We start from the raw sequence: 19,275 nt of genomic DNA, 5'->3' as shown, positions 1-19,275 counted from the left end.
GTGGTTAAGAGCTTGGCTGCTAACCAAAAGGTTGGCAGTTCGAATCCACCAGCTACTCCTTGGAAACCCTATGGGGCAGTTCTACTCTGTCCTGTAGGATTACTGAGTTGGAATCAACTTGATGGCAATAGGTTTATAGGTTTTATCTATGGATAATGCCAGATTTGAGGTCTGTTACACATGGGACATTAGCCATCGGTACTTAAATTTGCTGCTTTGCTTTAAAAGCTAAGTAGTTTTGAGTTTTTGTGTTTAGCAGACTTTTATACGAAAAGATCCTAACAGTTATTAGCTCAGAAATAGACTGTTACGAGAAGCAAAACTACTTCCATATAGATCATTTTTTTTAGTGATAGGTCCAGTGCTTGGTATACTGTGAAATCTTGGTTAAGTGCATTCCTTGGTTTGACAACATTACATATTTATGATGGAACTTCAGCTTCTTGCCAGGTGCCTTTGACAGAGAAATTACAAAAGGAATGAAGATAGTCCCTCTCCCGATTATTTTACAGTTTTTGAATTCATAAAAAGATAAATGTTTAAAAGGGCATCCTAGTGTAGTTAATTGTATTCAGAAACAATACCATTTTCCATTAAAAATCAGAAGTTATTAAAAGCTCTTTATACAAAAGTTAAAGTGTGTAGACTTCACTCCAGTGTTTAAATATTTGCCCTTTTGATTATTCCTGGGAGTACTGGCTAACAGGAAGAAGATGGACAAGTGCTAAAAATGAAGCCAATGTGTATTAATGAAAGGATATTTCCAGTTTAAAATGATTAAATCTCAAGGAGGGTAATATTATCTCGATCATTTTGTTATGAATTCAGTTCACCAAATAGGTATTGTGTAACTTGTATGTGGAAGGCACCGTACCAGAGGCTGGGACGAAAAGCAGTGGGACTCTTGCCCTCCAGTGTCCTCCCAACCCGGGAAAGAGGAGGAGGGGTAATTGACCAGGTGTTCTGAGTGGAATGGTGATAATGGCTGTGATGGCGACCTGAACAAGTGCTGAGGGACAGTTACTAACTACAGTGTGGAAGTACACTAAAAAAGGAAGTTCACCTCTGGGTCTGAGTTTTGACATTTATGCCCAGAATATATTGCTACTGTTAGTTGCCACCTGTGACTCTTGGAGATCCCATGGACACCTAATGAAATGTTGACCAGTCCTGTGCCATCTTTACTATCATTGGTATGATTGAGTTTATTGTTGTGGCCACTGTGTATTTTGAGTGTCTTCCAACCTAGCAGCCCTGGTGGCACAGTGGTGAAGAGCTTGGCTGCTAACCAAAAGGTGGGCAGTTCAAATCCACCAGCCACTCCTTGGAAACCCTCTGGGGCAGTTCTAGTCTGGCCTGTCGGGTCCCTATGAGTCAGAATTGACTGGGCAGCAATGGTCTGGTTTAGTTTTGGTTTTCCAACCTAGGGGGCTCATCTTCCAGCACTATATCGGACAAAATATTCTGTTGTGATCCATAGGATTTCATTGCCTGATTTTTGGAAATAGATCACTAGGCCTTTCTTCCTAGTCTGTCTTAGCCTGCAAGCTCTCCTGAAACTTGTCCACCGTGGGTGACCCTGCTGGTATTTGAATACCTGTGGCATAGCTCCCAGCGTCATAGCAACATGCAAGCCAACACAGTGTGACAAACTGACAGACGGGTGGTGGCAGAATATATTACTGTCTCATTAATGTAGCTTTTCTCTCCAGATGATTTTAAAGTAGCTTAGAAGAGGTGAAGCAAAGAAAAGAACTCTGTATCTGCTTACCTGCTTATTATCGGAGGAAATCATGAGCTTGGGGGAAATTCTATGTCAAATCTGAGTGAGTTCGGTTTTAAATATTGTAAAAACCCCCACTCTCTAGTATTATTTTCAGTGGTATCTTGGTTGACCAGTTTGGTGTGTTGGCCTTCCTAAGCAGACTGATGTCTGAACAGCAGAGACGACTTTGATAAACTCCTAAGCATTCATTATTATTAGCAAGGAAGAACAGAGAAGCCAGGGTCCTATCAAAAATCTCCCATATGGAATAAAAAATAACCTTTTATATGGAAGAGTGTCGTGGATTGAATTGTGTTCCCCCAAAATAGTGTCAGCTTGGTTAGGCCATGATTCCCAGTATTGTGTGGTTGTCTACCATTTTGTGATGGATATAATTTTCCCTGCGTGTTGTAAATTCTATCACTATGAAGCGATGAGGTGGATTAGTGGCTGTTATATTGATGAGATCTACAAGATTAGATAGTATTGTAAGCCAGTCTCTTTTGAGATAGAGATATAAAAGAGAGAAGTGAGCAGAGAGACATGGGACCTCATACTACCAAGAAAGCAGTGCTGGGAGCAGAGCGTGTCCTTTGGACCCAGGGTTCCTGTGCAGAGAAGCTCCTAGTCCAGGGGAAGATTGATGACAAAGACCTTCTCCAGAGCCAAAAGAGAGAAATTTTCCCTGGAGCTGACACCCTGAATTTGGACTTGTGGCCTACTCGACTGTGAGAGAATAAATTTCTCTTTGTTAAAGCCATCCACTTGTGGTATTTCTGTTATAGCAGCACTAGATGACTGAGACAAAGAGATACACAAATCCTTACAAATAACTATGTCTTTAATTAGCCTGGAGGGTTTTCATCTTCTTTTGTGTCCTGTATTGTTAGTACCCTGAGTTTGACCCAGCAAAGCCCCACTTCTCGGATCTAAAGCCCCCTTCTCGGCTCTAATGCCCTTCTTTTCTCTTTAGAGAGTGATTGACTGTTTGGAAGATGAGAAGGAAGCCCTCACCTTGGTCATGACTGACCGGCTGCGGGACTATCAGGAGCTCCTGCAGGTGAAGAATGGCCTCAGCCTGGAGGTGGCAACCTACCGGTAAGGATCTATACCCAGTCCTCCTTAACGGAGTCAGCAGTGCAGAATCACTGCAGCCTCTGCCGAGTCCCCGTGGCTTTGCGACAAGCAGAAAGCAACCCTTGGCGTGGCCCGGCGAGGAGTCGAGGGCACTGGGGGGAGGAGGAGCAGGGGCTCATTCAGAACGCTGGGCAGGTGTCCCCAGTGATGGGAATAGCTAAGCCTGATACCCTTGCCTAGTCTTTGCTGTGGCCTGGGCACCATTTATTCAGAAAGCTGAGGATGCCAGCTTGCTGAATCCTAGGAATTAAGACTATGTTTACAGATGAGCAGACTTCACTCAGAGAAGTTACAGAGCTAGAAAGTGGACGGGCTGGGATTTGAACCCGGGAAGTCTAACTGCCTCTCACACTGTTGCGTCACATCCCAGGGCTCTGGCTCTACCGTACCCCCACTGGTTTGGCTTTGAAGAATCACCTCCCTGCCAAAGATTAGCACTGCACTTTAGGACAGTGGATTCTGTTTATCAAGCTGTCACTTTGAATTCAGGGTAACCATCCCAGATGAAAGCCACAAGGCCCTCAAAGGGGCTGGGTGCTGGGTTGGGTAGAGAATGCATCTGGTGTCCCTGTGTGGCCTGTGGGGCAGCAGAGTGGACTCCCTCTTCATGTGACCCCTTCCTTCCCACCGTGGGTTGCAAGCGGTCTTTGGTGGAGGTGGGCCTTATTTCCGACAGCTTTCATGCTCCGTGAGCACTATAGGGGCCCAGATCTCAGAGGCTTACTTACAATGGAAGGGATTTGAGAGACCCCCAGGCTCCCCACTTGTAAGAATGATGCCAATAGCCAACATTATTGAGGCCTGACCGCCTCCCGGACGCGGAGCTCAGTTCTTTACAGATGTTCAGTGCTTGCAGGAACCTCCTGCAGTGGCTGCCACTCCCCGTTTCTACAGGGGTAGAGGCCTAGAGGCGGGCTCCTGGCTGGTGAGGGGCAGAGCCAGGCACGTGCAGTCCAGACCTGTGCCTTACCCGCCAAACCATGGCAGGTAGACGTGATACCCCTTTTCTCGCACTGTTGTTGTGAGTGTAAATTGATCATAGGCGTGAAGGAGCTTTGCTTCCAGCAGCACCGTAGTCGTTAACAGATCGGAGAGTAAAACTGGAGAAGGTCAGAGGGGGCAGGGTCCACTCCCCTGGTTAGGGGCAGAGCAGGGACAGAGCCCGGGTCTAGTTGAGCACTCCCCGTAGGCTGCCTCTGGAATCTTCTGATCCCGATTTTGCACTGAGAGAATCAGAGTGTCCTGGGTTACTTTGATGTCCATTAAGGGGCAGAGTATATGACTGGTGGATGCTCACGGGCCACATTGCAGCCCTTGGCCAGCCCCACCTTTACTGTCTAGGAGACGTGCGTCACCCAGCTCTCGCTGTTCCCTCATTGCCATCAGTAGTGAGAGCAGGCGATTAGGGTGAGGCCTGTGGCAGCACAGCAGTCCTTGGAGAATCCCCCTGCTGAGTTCAGGGGTGGTCCTGGGGCCAAACCGGTGGGGCCTTGTTGGGTCTCCCCTCTGAGAGCTGTGATGGGGCTGGGTCCTGCCGGAGGACGGGCAGTCAGGGCTCAGAGAGAGGGCAGGGGAGGCCCTGGCTGGCCTGCCCTTCCCAAGGTCAAGCCCCAGCATGCTCCCTGGAACCCCCATGCTATGAACAATCGCAAAAGTAAATTGGTAGGGTATGCAAACACATTCTGAGTAGGTGATCTACACTTGACTGATAACGGAGACGTAATAAACCCTCAGGCTTTATGGGGGGGGGCTTTAATCGGGATTTTTTTTAGTTGGAAGTGACAAACCCTTCTCAGACTGGCTTAAGCCCAAAAGGACCTTATTACTCGTGTAACAAAAAAATCCTTAGTTTCAGGACTGTTGGTCCAGTGCCTGAATGAAGCATCTGTCCCTGCTGTCTCTGGTCCCTTTCTTCCTCACCCCATGTCAGGATGGCCCCCAAGCAGCTCTAGGTTTACGCCCACCTCAGCCTTGCTCCCCCAGCGAAAGGAGGGGACTTCTTTCTCAGCAGTTCCCATGAAACTCCTGGGCCCAGCCTTCTTGGCTCCATGGGGTGGCGTGGCCAAGCCTGAGCTGTCCCTGGCCAGGGGCACGGGGTGCTGTGGAGTGTGGAGGGGGCCAGCCTCTTCTGAGCCGCATGGGCGGAGGTTGGGGCTGGAGGCACCACAGTCAGGCACTGTTGCCGGGTGTGTGTGGGGCAGGCGCAGGAAGCGCTGTCTCTGTCTGTGTTACGTTACTCTGGGTGCAGGGTACATCTTCCGAGAGTGGCAGTTGGATTTTCCCATTTCCTTTGTTTAATAGTTCCCTGGGCTGGAGTCGGGAGATGTTTATCTTGTGCTTTGTTTCTCTGGACTGTTGGGCCCTTTCTGCCCCTATTTGTCCTGCCCTTTGTTCTCTGTCAGGAAAAGGTAGAGCACACAGGCTGGCAAATTGTCTGGGGCCCTGAGGCCTGCTTTTTGGGGGGGTATTCACAACCCTATCAGCCTAGCTGTTTCTAAGGGCATTCACTGTGAGCCATTTTGCTCACCATCAGCAGTCTGACTGTCAGCAGGGACAGAGTTCATTGTGTGTCTTTTGCTGACATTTCCCTAATGCATTTATGGATTGACTTGGCCATCTGATTGGAATTTAGAAATCATCAGTACTTTAGGGAAACGAACAATTGATTTCACTATTTGCTGTCCAAATTTGCCTGGGGAACATCAGCCTGGCCCAGGAGCCCAGCCCAGGAGCCTGGTATGCCCCCAGCTCTGCCTGGCTGTAAACCACCAACCTCAGTGAGTAGATTTGCTGCAATCCTCCCCAGCACTCAGGGTGAAGTCTGAGAGATGCCCATAGACATAAAAGACAGACAAGCAGCTGACTAGAACTCATTTCTTTGCAATGGAATTTTCAGTGCCTGGCATTTTTATCACTGATGCGTGTCCTGAAGATAAGCCCTTCTGATCACTTGTTGTTAGTTGTTGTCCAGTTGATCCCAACTCATGGCAACCCCAAGTGTGCGGAGTAGAACTGCTCCACAAGGTTTTCAAGGCTGCAGCCTTCCGGAAGCAGATCGCCAGACCTGTCTTCAAGGCACCTCTGGGCGAGTTTGAACCACCAACCTTTGGCTGGTAGTTGAGCTCTTAACTGTTTGTACCACCTAGGGACTCACGTTATCACTTATGGGACTCCTTTTCTATACTCTGTGCTGCAGCTCAGATTCTGAGAACAGGTGTGAACATATCTGCGTCAGGGCCCTTTTGCTGTTGTGGCCCTTACTCTTTGACCAGTGCCCATTTGGTCTTTACAAACTTTGACCCACAGTCTTTGAGAAAGCTGACCTTCCTCCGTCCCTGTCCTACAGAGGGCAGCAGGGATACGCCACCTCCTCATGGGGGCCACAGCCCATTCTCCTGTGCAGGGTGTGCCCTGCTAGCCCTGTCTAGAGGATTGACAGCGGCTAATACTGCAGCTTGAATGGCTTCTCCTTCCTGATTTGCCCAGGTTTTCGCTGTGGTAGCATTTCTCCAAAACGGCTTAGTCGAAGGTCGTCATCCTGCGCATTATCTGGCCTGATGTTTTATATGTGAGAGAAGGGTCTCTGGTTCGTCAGAGCAGACCCATATAGCTGGGACTCATCAGCTGTGCTGAGGGCAGCTCTTGAGTGTCATGAACACCCCGAACCCTGATATTTAGCCCTTCCTTGTAACCACAATGGTAAAGGAGAAGCATTCAAAAAATAATAAGAAAATGTAAAGCAAATCTCAGAGAGTCCAAGACTTGAGGTTTTCCTCAAACTAAATTGGCCAGTTCCACGGTCAGGAAGGGGGTAATGCCTAGAAGGCAGGGGCTGTTTCAGAAAGGCCAGTTGTAATGGTTTGAATTACGTACCCCCAAAAATGTGTGTATCAATTTGGCTAGGCCATGATTCCTGTTACTGTGTGATTTTCCTGTATGTTGTAATCCTGCCTCTATGATGTTAATGAAGGAGGATGGGTGACAGTTGTGTTAGTAAGGCAGGACCTGATCTACAAGACTGGATTGTGTCCTGAGGCAATCTCTTGAGATATAAAAGACCGAAGTGAGCAGTAAGACAGGGGGACCTCAGAGCATCAAGAAAGCATCCTTTGGACTGAGGTCCCTGCGCTGAGAAGCTCCTAGTCCTGGGAAACATTGATGAGAAGGCCGACAGAGAGAAAAAGTCTTCCCCTGGAGCTGACGCCCTGAATTTGGACTTTTAGCCTACTTTGACTGTGAGGAAATAAATTTCTCTTCATTAAAACCATCCACTGGTGGTATTTCTGTTATGGCGGCACTAGATGACTAAGATACCGGTCTTGGGCCCAGCGGTACCCCAAAGATTTGAAAGCAGAAACTCAAACAGATACTTGTATACCAATGTTTATTGAAGCATTATTCACAACAGCCAAAACGTAGAAACAACCTAAATGCCCATGAACAAATGAATGGATAAACAAAATGTGGTGCATATATACCAAAAAATCAAACCAGTTTCTGTGGAGTTGATTCTGACTCGGAGCAACCCCATATGTGTTAGAGTAGAACTGTGCTCCATAGGGTTGTCAATGCCTGATTTTTTGAAAGTGGATCACCAGGCCTTTCTTCCCAGCCATCTTTGGGTGGACTTGAACTGCCAGTCTTTGGTTAGCGCTTAACCATTTATGCCACCGAGGAACTCTGTACAATGGAACATTATTCAGCCATAAAGAGAAATGAAGTCCTGATACATGCCGTGACATGGATGAACCTCAAAACCATGCTGCTCAGTGAGATGAGTCAGACACGGAAGGACAAATACTTATGAGCCCACATATGTGAGATATCCAGAATAGGCAAATGCATGGATAGAAAAGTTTTAATAGTGGTTACCGGGGTCGGAGGGAGGGGAGGAATAGGGTGTTAAAAAAAGAAAGAAAGAAGACAAGCTGGTCTTGTGGACTGCTGTTTAATGTGAGCCTGAGAACTTGAGGGGCAGCAGGCAGGCAGCAAGGTCACTGCTGCTTCATCACCACTCTGCAGGTGGTAATTCAGAGTCAGCATGGGGCTGGGCTTGGGACTGTGGGTACTGAGAGCAGAGGAAAAACCTGGAAGAACGGAGGAAGCAGCCCCGGCTGTGCTGTCTCTGGTCCCCATGTCCCCAGTGCGGGCGTCTGACCTTAGCCTGTTCTGGGGCTGGAGATGCTTGTCACCTGATAACATAATCACAAGGTATGTTTCTGGAGTTTGAGTGTTTATTATTCTGCTAGGTGAGTGGTTAGAGAGATGCATAGAAACAGGCTAGGGTGTGGCTCTCACCTGGAGAACTTGAAGAGCACTGGCCCTCGGAGATTCTGATCTGATTGGTGAGGGGCGAGGCCGGCCTCCCCAGGGTAGAGAACTGATGGTCGATGGTCGGGCCCTGCTGCTCACAGGGTGTGTGGACCCTAAGCCTTAGCCCCCCAAGGCATCGCAGACCTGCTGGAAATGCAGAATCTCCGGCCGCCCCAGACCTTCTGAGTCAAAGTTTACATTGAAGCGAGATTCCCTTACGCATGACTGTTTGTGCAGCTGCCCACGGGCATCCACGTAAGCAACAAGCCTGTCCACAGCAGCCCGGAGGAGGAGACAAGGAGGGATGGGTAGAGGAGAGAGGAAAACGTGGAGCATTGTGGAAGTTTACCAAAGTCTTGTCTGTTTGCAGACAGTGTGGCTGTCCTCAGAGGGCCACACTGGAGCTGCCTGCGGTCACAGAACCCTGTGGAGCCAGCTGGACAGACCACACTTCAGAGTCAGTAGAACTTTGGATTGGAGAGAATTGAAGCTTTGAACACTACAGATGGGCAGCACAATTCAGCCCTTTAAATCTTATTTTGCTGATTCATGTCAAAATGCCTGTCTAGGTTTCCCCAACATATTATTATGAATAATGTTAAACGTAAGAAAAATTGAAAGAATTGTATAGTAAACTCCAATATACCCACACCCTGATTCTCCAATTAACATTTTACTAAATTATCTTTATCTCATGACTGTCCACCTGCCCGTCCCTTTATTCACCATCATATTTTTGGATGCGTTTCATCTCTGACCATTAATGAATAACAAGCTATGATATGTGATTTGATGCGTGGTTTACTTAGCGTCCCCCCCACCCCCGCCCCCCCGTGTGTAAGGTGCTTTGTAAACAGTATCTCCAATTTTTTAACTTCACCAAAGATGCATATTTTACATGTAATGAAGGTCCAGTGAGGTTGTTACTTAAAAGTTTACACAGCCAATAAGGAAAGAGCCTGAGATTTGAACCCTGTCCTAAAACCAAGGCCTCCCCTCTGAGCCCTGTGACTGTGGATGTAACAGAGAAGTGCTGGGTATACTAGGATGCTGTAGGCAGAGGATGGTGAAGACCTGGCCCCTGTCTGCTCTTCTTGGACAGTGGTGAAGTTCTGGGTGCTGTGAGAGGCTGATGAGGCATGCAGGGAAGGCTTCCTGGAAGAGGAAGCATTTGAGTCTTAGAAGGGAAGCCAGGAACAGACCACGGCATGGGAGGGTTTCCAGGCAGAGGAACCAGCCTGGCAGAGGACCTAGGACCGGGCTAGCGTGGTTTGAGGACATTGCCCTGTGTGGCTTGGTTTTGGGGGCCTGTCTTGGAGGGCCATGTGTGATGGATGGGCAGGAGCCAAGCCTGAGAGCCAAGAGAGAGTGAGTTGGGACTGTGCCCTCCTGCTGCTCCAGGGACACTCAGGGTGCAAGGTGTATGCCAGGCTCAGAGGGGAATGTAAAGATACACCCATTTTGGCCTTGGTGTCAAGGAGCGAAGTCTGTAGATAGGTAGTTATGAACCTAAGTAACCCCCTACACCGTGGGAAACAGGAAATGCCACAAAAGAAGCCTGAGTTAAATACTTCTGTAGATCAGAGGGGAGTTGTGCGAATCAGGGAAGGCTTCAAGGGGGAGGTGAGAGTTGATCTGGGTCTTGGAGGATGGGGGAGATTGGAATAGACAAGTGGGAGAGTGGGATGTGGAAAGAAGGGAAGTGCATGGGAGGAGGGACACGATATGTTTAGGTAAAAAGTCAAGCAAGATATTAAAATAATCGTTCAGCGTAACTCTAGAAGGCATGTGTCATGGAAATGCTACAGATGGTTCAGTGCCATGCAAAAGGCTCAGTTAAAGATGGTCCTAAAAGCTCAGAAGGGACAGAGGGTCCCAGGCCGAGGGGATTAGGAAGATTTTAAGAGCAGGTGGGGATTTGGCCAGGCCTTGAGGGAGTGGTGGTGGGGAGTGGGGGGAGAGAGTTTGGGTTGGCAGAAAGGGATCAAGGAGGAGCTGAAGGTGGTCAGTTAGAGGGAAGGTACAAGGTGTTCTTTCTAGTACAGTGGGTGAGTGGAAGTCTCGGAAGGAGGCGGGTTGCAGGGACCTTGACGGTCAGGCAGCTGAGGTGGGACTTTATGTGGCAGGCAGGGGGCAGGCCCAGGGTCAGTGCCATGGGGAGGGGGCAGCCCTTGGCAGGCAGAGTAGAGGTGCGACTCGGTGCTGAGGGGGAGGCTCTCGGGAGTTCCCTACAATCGCTGAGAATCGGGTGGCCTTGGGGACCTTGAGCTGATGTTGGTGGTGAGGCAGGAGGTGCGATGTTCCTCACATGCTGTCACAGACTCCACGGCCATGCACAGGGCCCGCACCATGAAACAGACAGACAAAAAAACAAACCCGTTGCTGGCGAGCCGATTCTGGCTCATGGCGACCCCTGGGAGACACAAATAGTACAGGCTCTCAGCTGCTGAAAGGTTGGTGGCTTGAGCCCATCCAGGGGTGCCTCGAAGAAAGGGCTGGTGATCTGTGTCTGAAAACCAGCCATTGAAAAACCTGTGGAGCACAGTTCTGCTCTGACACACATGAGGTCACCACTCCGTGAAAAAGGTGCTGAGTATCAGCTGACAGCTGGAAGGTGAAGAGAACCCACAGTGCCCCGAACCACTCACTGCTCACATGAGGTCATAAGAACCTGTCCCTGCCCAAGAAGATCTGAGGATCTGCTCCCAAAGCTATAGATTGAGAACTTCTAGAAGCACAGTTAGAAAATAACATCCCCCCAACCAAAAAACAAAAGAACAATACCCAATTATCAGCAGTAAGCTGTTAGAAAATATAACCAGGAAAAAGATACCATTCGAAATTGAAACAAAAAATGGAAAAATTTCCGGGAATATACTTGGTGCAGAAAACCACAAGGCTTGCCTGAGAGATGTAAAAAAAAAAAAAAAAAGCTACGTGTATAAATGGAGAGGCTCATCCTGGATTTCTGGATGGACTGAAAGACAGACAATGTAACCTCCATCAAAATTAAAAAAGAGGTTTTTTTAAAAAAAATTATTTTTTTATGGGGTGGAGGATATACTGATTTGTTCTAACATTTCACCTGAAAAAGTGGAAAGTAGAGCCAAAGTGAGTTTTTGAAAGAAGGCAGTCTTGCCCAGACAGATACGAAAATGTACTGCAAAGATTTATGGCCTAGAGTCTTTAAGGCAAATGCCCTTTTAAAGCATTAAATTAGAAGCAACATCAAAAAACCTTATTTGTGTGGCTGTGCAGGGGAAGGACACAGGAGGCTTTCTGTTTTTTCTTTCTCATTTCAGGGAGCAGAATCAGCACTTTTTAACTGAGGAAAATATGGTTAACCCTCTGGTCTAGATTTAGTTTGCTAATGAAGTGATACCGGTAGCTCCTAACATTTACATTTTCATCATTTTAATGATATGTCTAGTTGCCCCTTTATATTTTAGGCCACTTATATCTGTACTATATGCATGGGAATGCTGGACAATGAATAAGGAAGACCAAAGATGAATCGATGCCTTTGAATTATGGTATTGGCAAAGAATATTGAATCTATCATGCACTGCCAGAAGAATGAACAAATCTGTTTTGGAATAAGTACAAGCAGAATGTCCCTTGGATGCAAGATGCCAAGATTTCATCTCACGTCCTTTGGACGTGTTACCAGGAGGGACCAGTCCCTGAAGAAGGATACCATGCTTGGTAAAGCAGAGGGTCAGTGAAAAAGAGGAAGACCTCAGTGAGTGGATTGACACAGTGGCTGCAACAATGGGCTCAAGCATAGCAAGGATTGTTGAGGATAACACAGGACTAGGCAGGGTTTCGTTCTGTTGTATGTAGGGTCGCTATGTGTCAGAACTGACTCGACAGTATCTAACAACAGCACCACACCTTTTCATGTGTCCCTTCAAAGAAAAAGCATGTCTTAGGGATTTCTTAATGTCTTGGAGAAATACCTTTTTTTTTTTTTTTAAAAAAAAAACTAAATCATCATCCTACTTTTTTTAAGATTTATTTTAAAAATGTGTTAATATTCAGATTTATCTGGTTGTTAGATGAAATATTTGAAATTAATAAAATCTTGTATTTTTAAAGATACCTAATTGAGGGAATCAACAAATATACATTGTGTTACAAGCCTTCCCCACATTTATAAGAGAGTTTCCTTGTTCTGGGAACCTTCACTGACTAAATGAATTAATCCTCAATAACCATAATACTTGGTTAGCCAGAATCCCTTCTCCTCTTGACCCACTTCCATTAACTGAGTTAACAAAAATCTATTTTTTTCTGAGGTCAGTAGAAGATGAGGAGGAGGATGACAGCTAACATGTACTACACTACATACTTTAAACTTATTTACTTAATTCCCACCACTAACCTATGAGGTAGAGCTCATTGTTCTTCCCACTTTGGAAGTGGGGAAACTGAGTCACAGATGGCTTAAGTAGCTTGCCCAAGGTCACAGAACTAGGAAGTGGATGGCCCAGGATTTGAATCCAGGCAACCTGGCTCCAGAGTTTACTATTCCGTTGACCACTCCTTGAGCTTCCTCTCTCTATTTTATTAGTAGTTCTTTTGTCCTTCTGTTTATCATCCTATTGTTTTCAGTCCCTAGTATTGAGGAGTAGGCTTTCAGCAAGTGACAGAGTAAATTACCATAACTTCACATAGCCCTGCTGCCTGGGGGTTAACATTTTACATAATGTCCCTGGTCTTTGATTCTGACCTCAAAGCTCCACGAAGAAGCTCAGTTGTGAATGGAATTCTGCGCCTGTCTCCACTCCTTCTCTCCTTCGTCCTGCGGTCCTCCCTGTAACTGACTGACTGGCCACAGGCCATGTTGTGGTGCTGAGGGGGGGCCCTGAGCACTCCACAGGAGCCTGGGCCCCAGGTCTGCCCATGGTAACCTGGCCGTCCTTTAGCCCTCCCTGGTGTTCAGGTTCCCCCATGCTATGTACCCCTCCTCCCAGCTCTGGGGGTCTGCGGCCCCCTTTTATTCTTCCCGGCTCTCCCCCTGCTTTTAGCTTAGAAAGCACCGTGTGAACACTCCACAGACCTCAGGACGTCACTTCTGGAAATGTTATCGGCCTGTCCCCCTCCCTCACTCTTTCCCCCCTTTACAGTGGGCACACAGTGCGGTGGCATCACGCCCGCAGTGCTCAATGACAGAGACCTGCTGAGAAATTCAATTACAGCCATCTATTCCAGACAGAGAGGCCTGCTTGGGAAGGCAGGGGGCCCGTTAGGTCCTGGAGCCCAGCCAGAGGGCCACATCACAACCCACTTCAGCACCATGGATTTCTGTTGGACTCCTTAATGAGGCAACGGACTTTGTTTTCTCGCACATATTTGCTTATTTTCCTGCATTAGAGGTTGCCAACCCGTGGAGCGGTATGAAATGTTCACTAATAGCCTGTGATTCACAGGGTTGGCATTTCTCAGGCACAGCTCAGGGGCGGTTTTCCTTCACTGCTCTCAAAATAGCTAGGTTCGATTGGAGCCTCTGAGGACCTTCTACCCATTTCTTGAAGGTGTAGGAGTCTGTTCCTATTGTTCATGAAGAATGTCCCTTTAAGAGCTTTTGAGGAAATCATACAATTCTAGCATCTCCTTAGAGGTTTTGTTTATGCCTTTGACATATGAGTCTTCTGTGCGTGTTGATAGGAGATGGGATAACTCGTCTGTGGCTGAGATGTGTCCGTGAACACACGAATTAAATCACCAGTGCCCTGCTGTGTGTGTAAGGTGATGCGTGCTCCTGCCTTCCGTGAGCCATCTCAGGGAGCTGGTGGTATTTCCCCAGTGGGAGCTTCATGTTATTATGGGAGAGCCCTGTAGGGGCATTTTGAGTAAAATCACCAAAAACCCTGTAAATCCGTTGCCGTGAGTCAATTCTGACTCACAGAGACCCTATAGGACAGGGTAGAACTGCCCCATAGAGTTTCCAAGGAGTACCTGGTGGATTTGAACTGCCGACCTTTTGGTTATCAGCTGTAGCACGTAACCCCTACGCCACCAGGGTTTCTGGGGGAAAAAAAAAAGGAAAATCATCAAGAGGTGTTGAATTTACTTTAATTAGTATTGTCTGGGGAGACATTGGTGGTTCGGTGGTAGAATTCTCACCTTCTGTGGGAGACCTGTGTTCGATTTCTGGCCAGTGCACCTCGTGCACAGCCACCACCCATCTGTCAGTGGAGGCTTACGTGTTGTCAGGATGCTGAAGAGGTTTCAGCGGAGCTTCCAGGCTAAGATGGACTAGGAAGAAAGGTCTGGTGATCTCCTTCTGAAAACTAGCCAGTGAAAACCCTAAGGATCACAATGGTCCAATCTGCAGCTGATCATGGGGATGGCACAGCACCGAGAAGTGTTTTGTTCCGTTGTGCGTGGAGTCTCCATGAGTCGGGGCCAACTTACAACAACGACGTGGCGTGGAGGGTCTATCTGCAGGATCTGCACTTTGTAAAATGTGTCTGCAACACCAGCGTCTCTGATCCGGAAGCAGGGGCGTTAGCGCAGCACAGATTAGTGGTTGAGAGTACAGGTGTGAGAGCCAGGCTGCCTGGGTTCATGACTGCGTGATCTCAGTCAGGATACCCTCACTGTGTTTCTGTTCTCACCTCTGAAAGGAGGAGGACCATCACAGGCCCTGCACTATGGGGCTGCTAAGAGAACAGCATGAATTAATAGGCATGGAAGCAGAGCCACGCTTGGTGCTCAGTGTAACCAGGCTGGTGAAGGCCCTTGGTATGGGGGCACTTGTGTTGTGTCTTGTCCCCCCAGACCGTAAGCCTCTTAGGGGATTGAGTCCGTCTGTGTACCCTAGCGCCCTACTCAGGCTTCCAAACTCAGGAATTATTTGGCGATTATTTGGATTTCTCTCGAAAGAGGAACAAAAGCACTCTCCTTGGTGGGGCAGGGGAAGACATACTCCCCTCCATAAATGTGCCGCTGATGCTCTCTGCTGACCTGAGACCACCATTCTGGCTTTGGTCAGAGGTCAGAGCTCCCCAGCTAGCAAGCACTTTGTGCCCTGACGCCCAGCTGCAGGAGTGAGAACCCGGGGCCCCTGAGGCTTCCCGCTGAGCTGGCATAGAGAAGATCTGAAATAGAACTTGACCAGATCACCAAGCCCCACCCTGGCCCCCTTCACTGCTTTGGCCGGGGCTCTTCTGCGGCCGTGATCCTGGGGCACGGGCGCTGGGAATAGGGCTTTTACTCTGAACGTTCCTCTTATAGTACAGGCCTTGGGGTTTTCTGGGAGCTGGAAACTATTTGTGTTTCTGGAACCTAAAGTGCTTGGTCACAGGGGTGAGGAAGGAACGAGGCTGGTGTCCTGTTTCCTAGCTGTCCCCGAGGGCAGGACTGCGCGAGGCGGGGCAGCGCGCTGTGGACCAGCCGTCTTCCTGGGCGCTGTATACAGCCAGCATCTACTCACGTGTGTACTGCAGTCGTGGCTCCCACGACAAACCTACATGGTGCCCACCTTGAGTAGAATTTATCTTGTCACCTTCTTTGCCCTTCCTCAAATGAGTGCTTTCCTTGCTTTCTTCAAACTCCCCACAGGGTTCTGCATTTGTGGGAATCACCATATTTAAACCAGTGTAAACAAAACTTACTGCCAGTTTGCCTGAGCGACCGGGCGTCCCCTTTTTGCTTCCCTGGCTAGCTCGCAGCAGTGATGTCAGCATTACATGGGCTCTGGCTCCGGGTACCCTTTGCCATAGACAGTGTATTTTTTGGTCCTGGGAGTGAGTGACTTCATACATTGCCCTAGCAACCGAACAACTGTTGTGCTCCAGCAGCCAGCCCCTTGGTCAGCTGCTGTGATGGCCAATTTATACCCTGTGCTGAGCCCACCACCAGCATGTGGGTCTGTGGGACCCCAGAGCCAGCTGTACGCACCACCTGTCATCAGAGCTGTCGTCTAAGTCATAGATGTGGATAACAATTTAATGAAGACTCCAGAACTTTAGACTTTTAGAGCTAGAAGTCATGGGGGTAGTGGTGGTTCAGTGGTAGAATTCTCACCTTCCATGAGGGAGGCTCAGGTTTGATTTCTGGCCAGTGCACCTCATGCACAGCCACCACCTGTCCATCAGTGAAGGCTTGCTATGATGCTCAACAGGCTTCAGTGGAGCTTTTAGCCTAAGAAGGACTAGGAAGAAAGGCCTGGTGATCTACTTCTGAAAATCAGCCAGTGAAAACCCTATGGACCACAATGGTCTGATCTGCAGTCAATCGTGGGGATGGAGCAGGACCAGGCAGCATTTCCTTCCAATGTGCATGGGGTTGCCATGAGTCAGGGACCAACTCAGTGGCAGCTAGCAACAACAGAGCTAGAAGTAGCTGAAGAAATCACCTCGTAAGTGGTTTCCATCCATTATATTAAAGGAGCTAATAGGAAGCTGCTCTGCATGGAGTGGAGACCCCATGGTGGTGTGGTGGTGGAGGGGGTTGTTTACAGCTCATCCTTCTCTCCTTCTACCCTGCCCACCTTCCATCTTTCCTCTTCCTCTCCAAAACACCTCATGGAACCGTTTGAAAATACAGGTGCAGGCCAGCTGCATTATTCACACATGGATGCTAGTTCTTGCTCTGGTCTTTGTCCATCTGGTTATTGCTCTGAGCACTCAGTGCCCTGCAGGCAGCCTCCCACCTGCAACTCCAGAAAGACCCCAGTGAAAGTTGGAATTGATTGGGGCCCCCTAGCCCAGGGTGGGGTGCCATGCATGCTCTCCCCCTTCCCTGGAGAAGTCAGACCCTTGCCTGTCCCCCTGGGCCCACATCTCTCCAGTGCCGTGTTGTTCTTGCTGCCCTTGCTGTAGGTCTGGAAGGGCTTTCTAAACGGGCTTGGCTCTCCAGTACGATGATGCCACAGCCTATTCATTTTATTCCTTCAATACAATGATGCCATAGCCTATTCATTTTATTCCTTCAGCTGGTATGAACTGAACACTTATCAGGTGGCAGACACTGTGCCAGGTGCCGGGGACATTGCAGTGAGCAGAACAGCACAGCCTGGCCCAGGGTCTGCTGAGGCTGACAGGTGGGCCCACACCTCCACAGTGCAGACCCTGCCTGTACCCTTTAGACATGAGTCCTGAAAAGCACAGCACTGTGACAAGGTGGCCAGTGACCACATATTACCTGATACATTGTACTAGAGACACTTTTTGCTCTTTTATTCTGCAATGAATTATTTTTTTTAAAATTATTTTTACAGAGCCTTACTGGAAGGAGAAAGTAATCCAGAAATACTGATCTGGAAGAAGCACATTGAAGATGTACCGCAAGGTAGATATTTAAAAAGCTAATTATATAACTTTAAATGGCTTTCTATTTGAACTCTTTATTTCCTCTATAAATAGTAAGGCCTCATTTATCTGGAAGAGTAGGGGTTAGATATGGGTTTTCAGATAACTGTAGTTCATCCCTCTTTTAAGTACCAAATAGATTTTAGTATAATGGGGCTGGTAGTGCAGTTAACTCACTTGGCTGCTAACTGAAAGGTTGGATGTTTGAGTCCACCCAAAGGCATCTCAGAAAAAAGTTCTGGTGATCTGCTTCTGACAAATCAGCCATTAAAAACCCTATGGAGCAGTTCTACTGTGACACGCATGGGGTTGCTATGAGTCGGGGTCGACTCAACAGTAAATGGTAATAAAGGACCTGTAAGATAACTTCTTCCCCTCTTAACTTTTTAAAACCTTATAGCATCTTAAAAAGCTTTCTGGCTAAGCAAGAACAGATTAAACTAAGTATGGTATGTTCAATATTTCTCTTACTCAGTATAATTTTAGTGTTCCTGAGTGTTTTACCATATTCAAAATCATGGCAAATTTGGGAATACATATACGTAGTACCTCTATCAGGAGCGAGCCCTGGTGGCACAGCAGTTAAGAGCTTGGCTGCTAACCAGAAGGTTGGTAGTTTGAATCCACCAGCTGCTCCTTGGAAAACCTATGGGGCAGTTCTCTGTGCTATAGAGTTGCTATGAGTTGGAATCAACTCAACAGCAAAGGCTTTCTATCGGGAGAATGTCTGATTAACAACCAATCTGGATAGATGGTAGGTTTTTTTTAAATTAATTAATTTATTTTTGGTAAAAATATATACAGCAGAAGATATACTGTTTCCACAATTGCAACATGTATGATTCAGTGACATTGATATTTTTCAAGTTGTGCAACCATTCTCGCTATCCTTTTCCAAATTAGTCCAACACCATTAACATAAACTCACTGCTCCCTTAGCTTCTCAGTAACCTTTCAAGTTGCTGTTGTCAATTTGATCTCACATAGACAAGTATTTTAAAAAGCACAATGCTCAAGGCAGACTACTTTACTAATTAAGCTAAACTGTTGTTTGGTTCAAAGAAGACTTCAGGGGATAGTTTTGGATTGAGGATTAAGGTTTAAATACTATCTCCAGGCAATAGTTTTGGAAGTTCCTCCAGCCTTAATGGATCCAGAAAGTCTGGATTCCATTGAGAATTTGAAATTCTGTTTTGCATTTTCCCCCTTTTGATCAGGATTCTTCTATAGAATCTTTGATTAAAATATTCAGTAATGGTAGCCAGGCACCATCCAGTTCTTCTGGTCCCATGGCAAAAGAAGCAGTTGTTCATGGAGGCATAAGTAATGGTAGATTTTTAAAAAATAATACTTTCCACCTTTACTTTTCAAAAGCAATGTTGTCACTTTTAGGCATTTCACAGATTTGACAGGTTACTGAGTTCTAATCATTTGTGACTAAAAGCAATTTAGTCTTAGACAACATCCAGGAAATCTCCTTTCTGATACTGAGAGATGTCCATATAAGTGGCCACTATCAGTCTGTCTAACATCAGTTATTTATGACATCTATCAAATAAGAGTTATTCACTCGCCCTATTTTAAGGTTTACCAAGTCATCTAATGGACTCAAACATACCAACGATCATGAAGCTGGCCCAGGACCAGGCAATGTTTCGATCTCCATAGGTCTCCATGAGTCAGCGCCAACTTGACAGCAACTAACAACAACAGAATCACCAAAAACTTTTTCTTTAATGT

General features: G+C 47.3%; 1 protein-coding gene across 2 annotated transcripts in view; it reads left to right on the top strand.

Moving 5' to 3' along the window:
• Positions 1-19,275, top strand: part of SYNM (synemin) — a 31,643-nt gene that overhangs the window by 6,933 nt on the left and 5,435 nt on the right. For both annotated transcript variants that reach the window (XM_004372656.1, XM_004372655.2), the window contains exons 2-3: positions 2,739-2,863; positions 17,445-17,515. In XM_004372656.1, coding sequence (XP_004372713.1) covers positions 2,739-2,863; positions 17,445-17,515 — 196 coding nt within the window. The remainder of the gene's footprint in view (positions 1-2,738; positions 2,864-17,444; positions 17,516-19,275) is intronic.

Source organism: Trichechus manatus, unplaced genomic scaffold, assembly GCF_000243295.1.
Source record: "Trichechus manatus latirostris isolate Lorelei unplaced genomic scaffold, TriManLat1.0 scaffold00019, whole genome shotgun sequence".
NCBI classification, from domain to species: domain Eukaryota; kingdom Metazoa; phylum Chordata; class Mammalia; order Sirenia; family Trichechidae; genus Trichechus; species Trichechus manatus.
The sequence above is the reverse complement of the archived record's forward strand: the minus strand, read 5'-3'. Positions and strand labels throughout refer to the sequence as shown.